Source organism: Fistularia commersonii, chromosome 5 (genome assembly GCF_037954325.1).
Source record: "Fistularia commersonii isolate RoL2024-O1a breed Wild chromosome 5, RoL_Fcom_v1.0, whole genome shotgun sequence".
Taxonomy (NCBI): domain Eukaryota; kingdom Metazoa; phylum Chordata; class Actinopteri; order Syngnathiformes; family Fistulariidae; genus Fistularia; species Fistularia commersonii.
The window spans coordinates 21,741,099-21,753,475 of NC_141288.1; the positions used below are offsets into that span (position 1 = coordinate 21,741,099).

The window sequence follows — 12,377 nt, forward strand, 5'->3', positions numbered from 1 at the left end:
GAGGAAGGTAAACAAGGTAAAGACCGTCTCTGACGGCAGCAGCCAGTGTCCCTGCGACCCGGCCTCGGGTCCCAGCAAAGGCAGGGAGTTGTGCCAGGAAGCCCCCGGCGCCAAACTTGTGCCGAAACCAAACATGCGAACAGAACCTACGAATGTCCCGGCGGGTGGGCGGAGGCCCCGGTTAACGGCCGTCACCTCCGGGGTACCGGTGGAAATGGGGCGACTGTGGGTGGCGTTTCTTTCCTCGTTGGTCGCCCGTTGGCTATCGCCTCGGAGATCATTGGGTGAGAAGACGCGTCGCACGACCGCGGGCTCAGCGTTCCGGGGGGATTTTGCCGGGAGCTCCGTGCCGTCACCCGTCCGGCCCTTCATCCCTTTCGCGCCGCAACGCTCGGGTTCCAGACCCCGTTCGACGGCGTTTTCCCGTTTTTTGTGCCCTCGGAACTCCGACCAGTGTTTGTTTTGTTGCGCTCGCATCTCCAACCCAAGTACGAAGGGCCATTGGGGCTTCCTGAGACGGGCCCTCGGGGCCGGAGCTTCTCACCCCACACGACTGCGAGCCGGGGGCCGGCCTTCTCTGCTTCCACGTGTTCCCTTCATACTTTTGGTTCAGGAGTCGAGGAACAGTTTAAACTCGCTTTCGTCTCTGTAATCCGTGCTCGTCCTACCACTATATACAGCATGTATACATATATATATATATACGCAGTAGGTATGCAGGTGGAGATACGGGCCCTCCCTGTGTGTCAGCTGACGTCCTCCAGGCTACGGGATGTGATGGACGCTTTGACGATGCCGGCGTCAGAAGGTGGCCTGCTCACTCCGCCGGTGATGGACCTCCTCGGAGCTTCATCCCCGGACGACTTGATCGTTTCCTCCCCGCCACCGCCGGGGGGGCTTTTCCACAACCCCTTTCTTTCCCGTTCCCTTCTCCGCCGTGGACCTGACAGGAGACACGTTCCCTTCGGTGGAGAACCTGGACCCGAGTGTTCTTTCCTCCCTTCTCTCTAAAGGTCCGCTGAGGAGAAGAGTATCTCGCTGGGTCGCCAGCATCCAGGCTGTCCCAAAGCAGCGGGAGATCAGACGGACTCCCGAGCGGGAGGACAGACGACTGTTATGTGGAGAAGATGACGAGCGCTTCCTCTTGGTGTGAGGAGCTGCTCCGCCAGACGCCCGTCATGAATAAATCATAGCTGCCAAAGCAAGGAAGAAAACTCCAATGTCCAAAGGTAGCGAAGGGTTGCCATGTAATCTAATAATAATATTAACAATGTATGCTTTATCAATCCCTCCTGGGGACAATGAGGCCGTCATGGATGAACATGAGCAGTAAGCCGCCGCCGCCGCCGCCGCCGCAGAGGGGGGGTCAACGGGGGCTTCGGGTTCTTGCTCATCAACACTCGGACACACGAGGAGGAGCCGGGAATCCAACCAAGCTCTCCGAGCTCCTCGTGAGGGAGGCTCGCTAAATGACTTCAAGTGAAGAGCCGACCGGCCCTCCTGGGCTCCGGGTGGGAGCGAGACGGCCTGATGTGCACCTGGAGACCGCCGATGACCTTTGCTCTCGCTGGGCCTCCTGATCATCGCCACGGAGTACGTTTCCATCCGGTCTCCGTGAAGCGACCATCCAATCCCCGCTTGCGATTCAGCGACGGACCGCAGAGGTGAGGGACCACCTCGGAACCCGCAAGGCCGGTCCTCGGCCCGGTACGTGCTGCGGCGCCGGACCGTCGAGGCGGCGGACGGTGGGATGGCGGTGGAGCCCCATCAGGTCTTACGGGGTCGCCGCTTGGCTTCTGCCAAACGTGGAAGTGCTGCGGACTCGTGGTGCGCCGCGCCTTCCTGCGCTGCCGCCCGCTCAGCCCTCGGACCGCCCAGTTGGACCAGGTGATGTTCATGGCGACCGTCGTTAACCATGTTAATGCCTGGTCCGCCATCAGTTCTGTGGAGGACCGAGGCAGCTCTTGGCCAATGAGGTGGAGTCCGGCCGCAATGAAGACGGCGAGCGGGCCGGGTACAATGATTCCGCCCTGTTCGACCCCCGTTTCCACGGTGAACGGCGACACGTTGGCGTGCGGAACGCTGAGGAATTCATCACGGCGGCTGTACCGCCACGGCCGCTCCGCTCAACCGAAGACCCTTTTTCCCGGTCTGCGAAGGTCCGAAGGACACGCCGGACCTCCGAGGGCGAAGGTCTGGCGGAGCGTCCCGGTGGAGATGGTTGCCACGGAGACCGGACGGAGGAGGAAGAGTCATTCCCGCTTGTCAGGAGAGACGTCGACGAAGCGACGCCCCGTCACGTGGTCGCGGGGACGTCGGACGGTTCCGGGTGAAGGTCGAAGGTGAGAACTGATGTTCCTGTCAGGTGGACGTGAGGAGGAAGGCGGTCCCAGCGGGAGAGTTCACGCCCACCTTCACTCGGAGGGGCGCGGCTGTGACGTGCACTTCCACGCCGCCGCACGCACACCCGAAGAACAAGCCCCGCCCCTTCAGCGTGAGGAACCAGGAACCACGTGACCTGCAGGTTCCCTTGGCACTTCCGTGTCTGGTTCTTTATCTGGAACCGCAGAGGAAGAAATTCCAGCTGCAACTTTAAGACCCCCCCGCCCCCCCCCGCCCCCCCGCCGGCTCCCACAATGGTTTCTCCCAGCTCTGCTCACCGCTGCGCCCCCCCCCCCACAACACCCGGAAATCAAATGTCATTCACCTGAACCCCCCCGCACCCCCCGCACCCCCCGCACCTTCAGCACCGACCCACGGAGCCGCTCCCCTCCCACGCGCCCCCTCCCACCAGGATTTCACAGGATGTGTTTTTTCGCTCGGAGGTAGAGGGGGGGGGGGCGCGAGACTGCAGCTGCCATTGATCCGCGCTGAGAGCGACCGGATAGACGCGCACGGTCCACGCTGCTCCTTCCGGTGACCCCCCCCCCCCCCAAGGTGATCTCACGCGCGGGCTGGATGACGCTCCCGCCGCGTGGACGGACGCGGGAGCAGCCTGTGCGTTTCGCGCGCGCGCGTGACTGACATTGCGCGGCTCTGCGGGGAGAGACGAGGAGGACCGGAAGGACCGGAAGGACCGGAAGGACCGGGAAGACCGGGAGGACCGGGAGGACCGGCTGTCACCGCGGTGAGTCTGGGGGGGGCAGGGGGGGCAGCGCTGCCATGATGTCATGCACTTGAGACAATGGCCGAGGACGCGCTCCGGAGGGGGTCACCGCGCGCCGCAGTCAGGAGGCGTGCGCGTGCGCGTGCGCGCAGCAAGACTGAGGAGCTGCCGGGAACCAACATCTGCACCTCCTCCACGGCACACGCGGATGCGCGTGCACACTTCGTTTCCTCGCTGCCGTCGAAGGATGTTTAGATGGATGGATGGAGGGATGGATGGATGGATGGATGGAGGGACGGAGGGATGGATGGATGGAGGGATGGATGGATGGACGGATGGATGGATAGATGGACGGATGGATGGAGGGATGGATGGATGGATGGATGGAGGGATGGATAGAGAGGCGCCAGAGAGCTGCAGTGGAAGGAGGCTCAGATTGGAGACACTAATGAGTAGATGGGGGGGCAGAGGGGGGTATCTAAGTGTGTGTGGGGGGGCAGAGGGGGGGTACCTGTGGCAGGAGCATTGATGGGGCAGTGTTTGCTCCTCTGTCACCTGCTGAGGATAAAGGGTGTGTGTGTGTGTGTGTGTGTGTGTGTGTGTGTGTGAACCCCGTCACCCCAGTTCTGTCCGCCCCAATCAGGCGCTGGGGTTTGGGATCAGCTGGTGGATGGCTGCGTGTGGTGCTCCGTGTCGTGTAGCGTGTGGTGCTCCGTGTCTCTTAGCGTGTGGTGCTCCGTGTCTCTTAGCGTGTGGTGCTCCGTGTCGTGTAGCGTGTGGTGCTCCGTGTCTCGTAGCGTGTGGTGCTCCGTGTGGTGCTGCGTGAGCCGCGTGGACACGAGAAGCGTCCGGGTGTCGGCCGGCGGAGGATCGCCGCTTTGACTCCCGGCGCCTCCTTTCCCGAGCGCGGCGGCTCGGCCTCCGTCGGTGCGAGTGACCGGATGAAGGAGACGGACGCTAGAGGAGCTATCTATTTGTACATGTATATACATGTCTGCATATGTATATATATATGTACACGTATGTATTTTACACATGTGCGCAGATGTTTCGAAGAGAAGGTCAGAGGAGCCGGACCGAGATGGTCGGGTCACGGACAGAGGAGGGGCGGTGAATCTATTGGTAGACGGATGCTGGAACGGGAGGTGGAGAGGAAGAACAAGGAGATGAACGGATGTCGTGAGAGAGGATATGATGGTAGCCGGTGTGAGAGAAGAAGATCAGGAGAACAGGGTGAGATGGAGAAGGTGGACTCGCTGAGGAGACCCTGGAAGGAAAAGACAAAAGGAGAAGAAGAAGACATATTTACACACGTACATATTTGTACACATTTATATTTCTACATGTATACATTTGTATACGCATATATCTTTACATGTATACACATATATGCTTGCATATGTAGATGTATATTCTAAATCTAGACATGCTTCTGCTCTCTGGTTGGCTGATCCCGCTGACCCTGCTGACCCCGCTGACCTCTCTGACCTCTCTGACCTCTCTGACCTCACTGACCTCTCTGACCTCTCTGACCTCACTGCAAGGCATTGTGGGTGAGGCTAATGGCCGCTTGCTGTCTTTCATGTGCACGTAGACTTTCTGTCGGTCCTATAGACAGTGGGCAAATGCACACACACACACACACACACACACACGCATGTGCTGTGAGACTCCCAACCTGCACTTGGACTGTCTGCGATGCAAAGTGGACTACTTTTGGGGTCCGCTGTGTGACAGGCCATCCAAGGGCAACAAGATGGGGGTGAAAGTATCCTATTACTTGTTGGATTACTTGGATCACTTGTTGCACCCAGTTCTAATGAGAGGCAGCAGCGCTTTTGTGGATGGGTTCATTCACGTATCTCAACATCTGGTGATGTTCAGCGGGAACCGAGTACCGCATAGCTTAGCTTAGCTTAGCTTAGCAAGCTTTACGTGACTTTCAAAGACAAGAGGTCTTCAAGGCCACGGCGGCTCGGCGTGGTTTCTTCAGCTCTCGCTCGTCTTCGGCCAAGTGTTTCCGGAGCTCCTGGATTATTTTGGAGGATTGATGTCAAGCGCTTGATTCCAGCTCATGTCCCGCGTCCATCTCTAGGCAGCCGCCTGTCAGCGCTCCATTTGGTCCTTCTGATTTCAAGGCGATTCCGAGGCGACTTTGCTCCTCGTCTCGTAAATGTTGACTTTTCGATTTCACCTCGGCCAGCTGCCGATTCAGCTGATCTTGGGTCTTCCTGGTGGCAGGACAGGATCAGTGTGACGGGCTGGAACGAGCCTCCAGTGGTCAGGACATCCCTTGTGAGATGAAACTCAACATCGCTTGTCAATTCCTCATAATTCACCTTAAACGCCCTCTTAAGTCCACCTTAAAAATCCTCATAACTGCAATTTAACAATCCTCATAATCCACCTTAAAACCTAGTACTTCCCCCTTAAAAATCTTCAAAATCCACATTAGAAACCTCATAATCCACTTTAGGGATCCTCATAATCCACCTTAAAATTCCTCACAATCCACTTTAAAAGAAACATCAACCCCCCCCGAAAGAATCCTTATAATCCATCTGGCAATCCCTCATAATCCACCTCAAGAATCCTCACAATCCACCTTAAAAAACTCATAATCGACCTCGAAAAACTCATAATCCACCTTAAACATCCTTATAATCCACCTGACAATCCCTCATGATCCACCTCAGGAATCCTCATAATCCACTTTAAAAAAAAACTCAAAATCAACCTAAAAAAAACTCATAATCTACCTTAAAAATCCTCATAATCCACCTGACAATCCCTCATAATCCGCATTTAAAACCTTCATAATACACCTTAAAAATCCTCATAACTGCACCTTAACAATCCTCATAATCCACCACAAAACCAAAACCAAAGCCTGTACTTCCCCCTTAAGAATCTTCATAATTCACTTTAATAAACCTCATAACCCACTTTATAAAACCCTTGTAATTCACCTTATAAAGGTCCAGGATCCACCTTCAAAAAAATCACAGTCCACCTTTAAATGTCCTGCTAATCCACGTTAAGAATGACCTTGAAGAAGCGAGTCTTTGAGGGCGGGGAAAGTTGTGTTATTTTTAATTTATAATCTATAATAATTTATAAATTTATATACTATATATGATACAATTTATATAGTGATTTAAAGTGGAATTTAAGGTGGAATAAGCAAAGCAGTGGCAGGAGAGAATGGTAAAGGACTAGTTTTGTAGTGTTTCTGCTGGTCCTCCTCTCCGATTCGTCACAATGACCCCGGCTGCCGCTTCCCTGGCCGGCTCACTGGCAAGTTCCTCACAGCGTTCCTCTCCAGGGTTCCTCACACGGTTCCTCACCGTGTTCCACTCCAGGGTTCCTCACACGGTTCCTCACAGTGTTCCACTCCAGGGTTCCTCACACGGTTCCTCACAGTGTTCCACTCCAGGGTTCCTCACACGGTTCCTCACAGTGTTCCACTCCAGGGTTCCTCACACGGTTCCTCACAGTATTCCTCTCCAGGGTTCCTCACACGGTTCTCACAGCGTTCCTCTCCAGGGTTCCTCACACGGTTCCTCACAGCGTTCCTCTCCAGGGTTCCTCTCCACTGTTCCTCTCCAGCGTTCCTCTCCAGTGTCCCTCACGGGGTTCCTCACGGGGTTCCTCACGATGTTCCTGACAGCGTTCCGCCCCGGTATTCCTCATAGTGTACCTCTCCAGTGTTCCTCTCCAGGGTTCCTCTCGGGGTTCCTCTCCGGCTGCATGACTCAGACGTCTGGGCGCTACGAGTGCAATCTGGCCTGTTCCATTCATGAAGAAGCCAAAGCTCTGTGTCTCCTCTCCTCCCCCCCCACTGGGGGCGGAGGGGGAGGTGGACGGCGCTGTTTGCCAAGAAAATGAGACTTATTGAGAATTGGCCTCCTGGCCGGCGGCGTTCCCTGCTTTGGGCCGACGCCGTCCTCGCCGGCGGGAAGCGGTCCGACCCGCCGCCGGGTCACGACAGTGGCACCTCAGGTTTCTATCTTTGCAAATGGCTTCCGCGTGGCCCGGCAGGTTTGGGATCGACCATGACGTGGCTGTCGAACACCCAGAGCGGACTCACCGAGCCGCTCCGCTAATCTCTGCTCTCTGAAGTCGCTGCTATGCTAACCCGGGCTAACGGCTAAGGAATCCTATCCGGAGTTCCATTCCATCCCACATCCAGCAGCGTCCATGAAACTTAATATAGCAGCAGTAAGTTAATATAATGTCTTATCAGCTTAATTTATTTCATTGATTAGAGCTTTTATCTGCCACTGATTTTATTGCTACAATTAGTTAGCCTGTTGTTAGCGCTTTTTAACTCTTTTCAAGTCCACGGATAACCATAACCTAGTTGACCGGCTATTCTTCCGGAGGAGCTAACGAGCTATTTCCCAGAGGCCAGGCCGCCCCGGCCCCGCTCCCCGCCATCTTGGCTCCGCCCCCTCCGCCCTGGGCCGGCCGCCCGGCTCCCGCGGGGCTTAGCGGCAGCGGATGGCGGCCGACCGGCGGCTGCCGGAGTTCTGGCCGGGCGGCCGGAGCGGGACGGAGACCCTCGGCTGCTGGCGGGGCGCTGAGACACAGGCCTGCGTTTGTCCTCCCCCGCCGAGGAGGGGGGAAGATCTGCTGCACCTTCTGTGGACACCAGCCTTGTCCGGACACTGGAGGGGCCCATGACTGAAGGCCTTGAAGGGACGCTGTTGAACACAGTGCATCTTCACAGATCCACTGAAACAAGTGACTTTATTCATGTACTCATTCTCTGAAAAAACCTGGAGGAGCAGAGGACAGGTTTTGGAGATGAAATAAAATGAAATAGAACCAGCAAACGGGAGGAGAGAGGACCCCGTTTGAATCTTCTGGAGGCCTTCGGTCCTCCTCGACCCCTCTGATTTAGAGGGGACCCGTGTCCGTTCAGGTTCTCCTGCCTGGGGGCCAATTCCCAGGTCCCTGTGCCCGGAGGGATCCCTGTACTTGCTGTATGTGGAAGGATCCCTGTGCGGGGAGGGTTCCCTGTGCGGAGCCCGCTGCCTCACAAGCCCGGCGTAGCGTGGATGTGGCGTATTATGCAAGCGGATCCAGCCCGGCCCATTGAACACCAGCAGTGTGAAATGTAGGGCAGAGCCCGGCCTCCCAAGACGCTCTGCGGCGAAGGGCCCACGCCGAGCTGCGGCAGCCACCGCTCGCGCCGCTGGAAGCTTGAAGAGCTCCATCTTGTCATTCTGCGATAGCCCTTTAAATGTCAACATCCTCAGATGAGAAGAGGTTCGTAAGCAGCTGCAGGACGTCTTCAAACATCCATTTATTTATAGCCGCGGTTATTTCTTCATCCTTGATATGCTTGCTTGTTTATGAGCTCATTAGAGCTAGAACAGGCCTTATTAGCCATTAATAACACTATAACTAACTACACACCTTTTACAGCCAACAACGCTGTTTTGCGAGAGTGAATGATAACTACCGAGGTTAATCGATGTTTTATGTGGGGCTCGTTATCAAACCGAGGTATTTTATAGCCCAGCCGGGGGAGGGGCCTCCAAACCTCTGTGGCTCCTTTTTAACGCTTTTTAATTTGATTGATATATGTGGACAATCACCCACAGGTGGAAGACACGGGCGCAGATTGCGAATGCAAAGTCGTTCTTTTAAGTATATCTTAACTGACGAGTAATAAATGAACGCCAATTAGAATTAACCCTACAAACCAACAAACACTGAGCGGCGGCAGTATCATGATCATTATTTGTGAGCGTCACATGCTCTGGCGTGCGTATCGAGACAATGAGTGAGATGCCGTGTAGACGTGTACTCCGAGTAAAGGAATAAGTAAGTGAATCTAAAAGAGAAGACTGAAATGTCAGATAAGAAACCCTGAAGGGGGCGTTCGGGGCCGGGGAGAGGAGGGCTGCTGCCACACTGTTCCATCTAAAATTCCTGTGTTCCAGGATGGAGGTCAAGCCTGACGTGAAGGTTTCTGGGGTGAACGTCTGTGGAAGACGCGACGATATGCTGACGACGTGACGCTCTACGTCACCGAAATAAAATCTGCGATTGTCGATGAGCGGAACGTCACTTGTCCTTTGGTTTTAGACGCAGAGACCTGTTTTTTCCGTTATCAAGTCGTACTTCTGACTCCGCCTCCTTTCTGTCGTCTGTTCAGCCAGTTCTTCAGCCCACTGCTAACATCTCAAACCCTGTGGAGCCTGAAGGTTCTGATCATTCATCTCCTTCCTTCCTGGCAGCGTCAAGATGATGTGTGAGGTGATGCCCACCATCAGCGAGGACACGGCGCTGAACCAGCGCGGCTCGCAGAGCAGCGCCTCCGACCCCGACTCCCATTTCGAGCAGCTGATGGTCAACATGCTGGACGAGAGGGACCGGCTACTGGACACGCTGAGGGAAACCCAGGAGAGCCTGGGTTTGGCCCAGCAGCACCTGCAGGACGTCATCTACGACCGGGACTCGCTGCAGCGGCAGCTGAGCTCCGCCCTGCCCCAGGTACGTCGCCGCCAGAGGCTTTGCGTTTGCGCGGTTTGCCGAAACCAACGCAGGAGCTTGGTTTCCTGCTGCAACAGGGATTTGGTTTTCTTTCTTCTTCATGAAGGAGTTTGGCTCTCACGGTTGAACCGGGGTTTGAGTCCTCATTGCCTGCTGCTGATGTTTGGTTGACTCGAGGTGGTGATGTCAGGCTGTGGACATCTCATGTCGGTCCTTCGCCTGGTTTCCTGATGACAGCTGAAGTGGTGACGTTGCTCTGACCCCGCCTGCGATCGCTAACGTCTCCACGTCGTGGCCGTTAAACCTCCACAGACCTTGGGCTTTGGCGGTCGAAGTGGAACGTCGCCATTGTTTTCCTGTCCAATAAACGGTCAACCTTTCTCCACCCTGTGCCTGAAGTTCAACTGGCATCTTCCTTCGGTTAAAGTGATCTTTTCCGACGGTTCGATTCCACCTTCTTCTCCTCCCGACCTTACGGTCCGCAGCCGTCGCCCGCTGTCAGACGTCGCTGTGCCCAAGTTCATTTGTGGCAAACGGAATTCTGTATTTGTAAATAGCCGGTTCAGGTGACGGGACAGCACGCCGGCTGACCGGCATGGATGTGGGCAGGGCCGCACCGTGGAAGCGGGACATATTTGAACATTTCAATCAGTTGCGTTATCTGTGAAGGAATGACGTGACCCATTTCCTGGCCTCCTATCAGCCGCTCGCCGTTTCCTTGACCGGGACATGAAATCTTTGTTCGTCTCCCGCTAACGCTGCTATCGGCATCGCTAGACGTACGCCGACCGTTCGCGCATCTCCTCCGAGAGCGTTTCCTTCTGTCATCGTTTCGGTGGAGGTTGTCGGATCGACCCGAGTCCTCCTCCAGCCTGGGCGGAGCTCAGTAGGTGCGTGTCGAGATGGCGCCGGCCTCCGGGGAGATGGGTTTCCATTAGCTCCTGTCAAAGCTCCATGACCTCAATTCTATGGACAATGGAAAGGGAACGAGAGGGCGAGCGGCTGTATGTCCGTGCATGACGTGCGAACGAGAGGGCGAGTGGCGGTCGGTGTCTATGTGCGGCCCTCCGATTGACAGGTGAGCGTTCCGGGGCGAACCCGCCTCTCGCCCAATCACAGCTGGGATGTTTGACCCTGTCTGACCCCGCAGGGGTTCTGTCCGTGAGGTCACAGCTCTGCTGCCGATAACGACAACCGAAGGCAGGAGACCAGGTCTGCTCAGCTCCGAGGCTTCCGATTGGCCCCGCAGCAGGTCATATCCGCCCAGGGCGTGGCGAGGAGAACGTGTTCCTCACTGAGGATCCTGCCTTCTGCGTGGAGTGAGTCTTCTTGGCCGCGGATCCTTTGTCGTTCTCCTGGTTTGACTGTCCAGGGGGCGATTCCTGACGCGCTTCCACAATATGTGCTAAATCTAAGCAACGTAGCTCCAGCAGACTACATGTGACCTGAACCAGTTCGTCTCTCGAGCTGTGTCGCCATGGGGACGGCTGTGGGACGACGCCCGATGGCGTTTGGAGTAACCATGGCCACAAAACTGGCGGTAGCCCCTTGCAAGGGGAAAGGCACGGCAGTGAGTGAGCAGCGGGTCTGTTCTCCAGAAGATCCGGGGTCAGGGCGCCTCGATGATACTTTCGGTCGCCACGGTAACAGCAGCAGCGGACAAACCGAAGGCCAGAAGGCATTCGGGCGGACGGGATCGTCCGACAACCTGGTTATCGGCTATCAGGAGGACCCGGTGCCTTCAAAGACCGCGGGAACCGTCCTTTGTCGTGGGCGGTGGAGTGGAAGACGGCCGCCCTGCGGGGTTTCATGTGAGGGCGGCTCGGCGCTCTGATGCCCCCGTGGTGACGCCGCCGGGCCGACCTGTGGCCGACCTGTGGCCGACCTGTGGCTCGGCTCCGGCCTGACGGGAGGAGGACGACCAGGGTTGTGGAGTCGATGATGACGATGTCCACGGTAGAATCTCCCGGTAGCTCCTTCGTACCCCCTCGGTGTTTGAGGGGAACTACGGGCGCGGAGCAGAAGGCGGTGAAGGTCATCACAACCTTCATATTTGAAGCAATGCTTTAGATGAAGATGCAGGAACCTGCTGTGGACAGGCCTCAGCCCACCCGTCGCTCCAGATCTCCGCTGTGGAGAATTGTATGTTTGGTCCTGCTGTTTTACTCACACACACACACACACACACACACACACACACACACACACACACACACACACACACACACACAAGGAGACCACAGACACACACACACACACACACACACACACACACACTCCGTTTCTAGGGCCGGCTATTTATAGCGCTGCCCTCTGGGTGGATCAGCAGCTCCGGCTCGTCTTCTGCTCAGACAACCACAGCTCTTCTCCTCCAGACCCTGGGAGCCCGGGATCCACCGTGCAGCCCCAGATCCCTCAGGAGATCTCTTTGTTCTGTGTTGGATGTTTGAGTGTCCTAGATCTGCGACCAAACCTTCCAGGCTCAGAAGTGAAGGTCCTGTGCCGCGATGACCCGAATCACATGGAATGAATGCGTGAGCATCGTCGTGCAGCCGCGCTCCGGACGCTGAGCTGGAGTGGACGACATTTGATTCCATTTTGTCAACTAGAGAAGATCAAATCCACAGCGGGTGAATCCAGTAGACCAGAGATGTTCTGGTCTCTCTGCGCTCCCATCAGACCCCAGATGCCTCTGGCTCTGCCACGCCAGACAGTAATCAGATGCTGGCTCATTGATCTCACACACGCACATGCACACACACAC

The 12,377-nt window shown here is 56.2% G+C and overlaps 1 protein-coding gene across 9 annotated transcripts in view; it reads left to right on the forward strand.

Annotated features, from left to right (window-relative positions):
• Positions 1 to 12,377, forward strand: part of ppfia2 (PTPRF interacting protein alpha 2) — a 58,221-nt gene that overhangs the window by 64 nt on the left and 45,780 nt on the right. For 3 of the 9 annotated variants that reach the window (XM_086147348.1, XM_086147350.1, XM_086147351.1), the window contains exons 1-2: positions 2,962 to 3,127; positions 9,358 to 9,613. In XM_086147348.1, the coding sequence (XP_086003474.1) occupies positions 9,365 to 9,613 (249 nt within the window). In that variant the 5' untranslated portion in view covers positions 2,962 to 3,127; positions 9,358 to 9,364. Of the gene's footprint in view, positions 1 to 2,961; positions 3,128 to 9,357; positions 9,614 to 12,377 lie in introns of those variants that run through there. The other 6 variants (XM_086147352.1, XM_086147353.1, XM_086147354.1 and 3 more) reach the window with 4 other exon arrangements.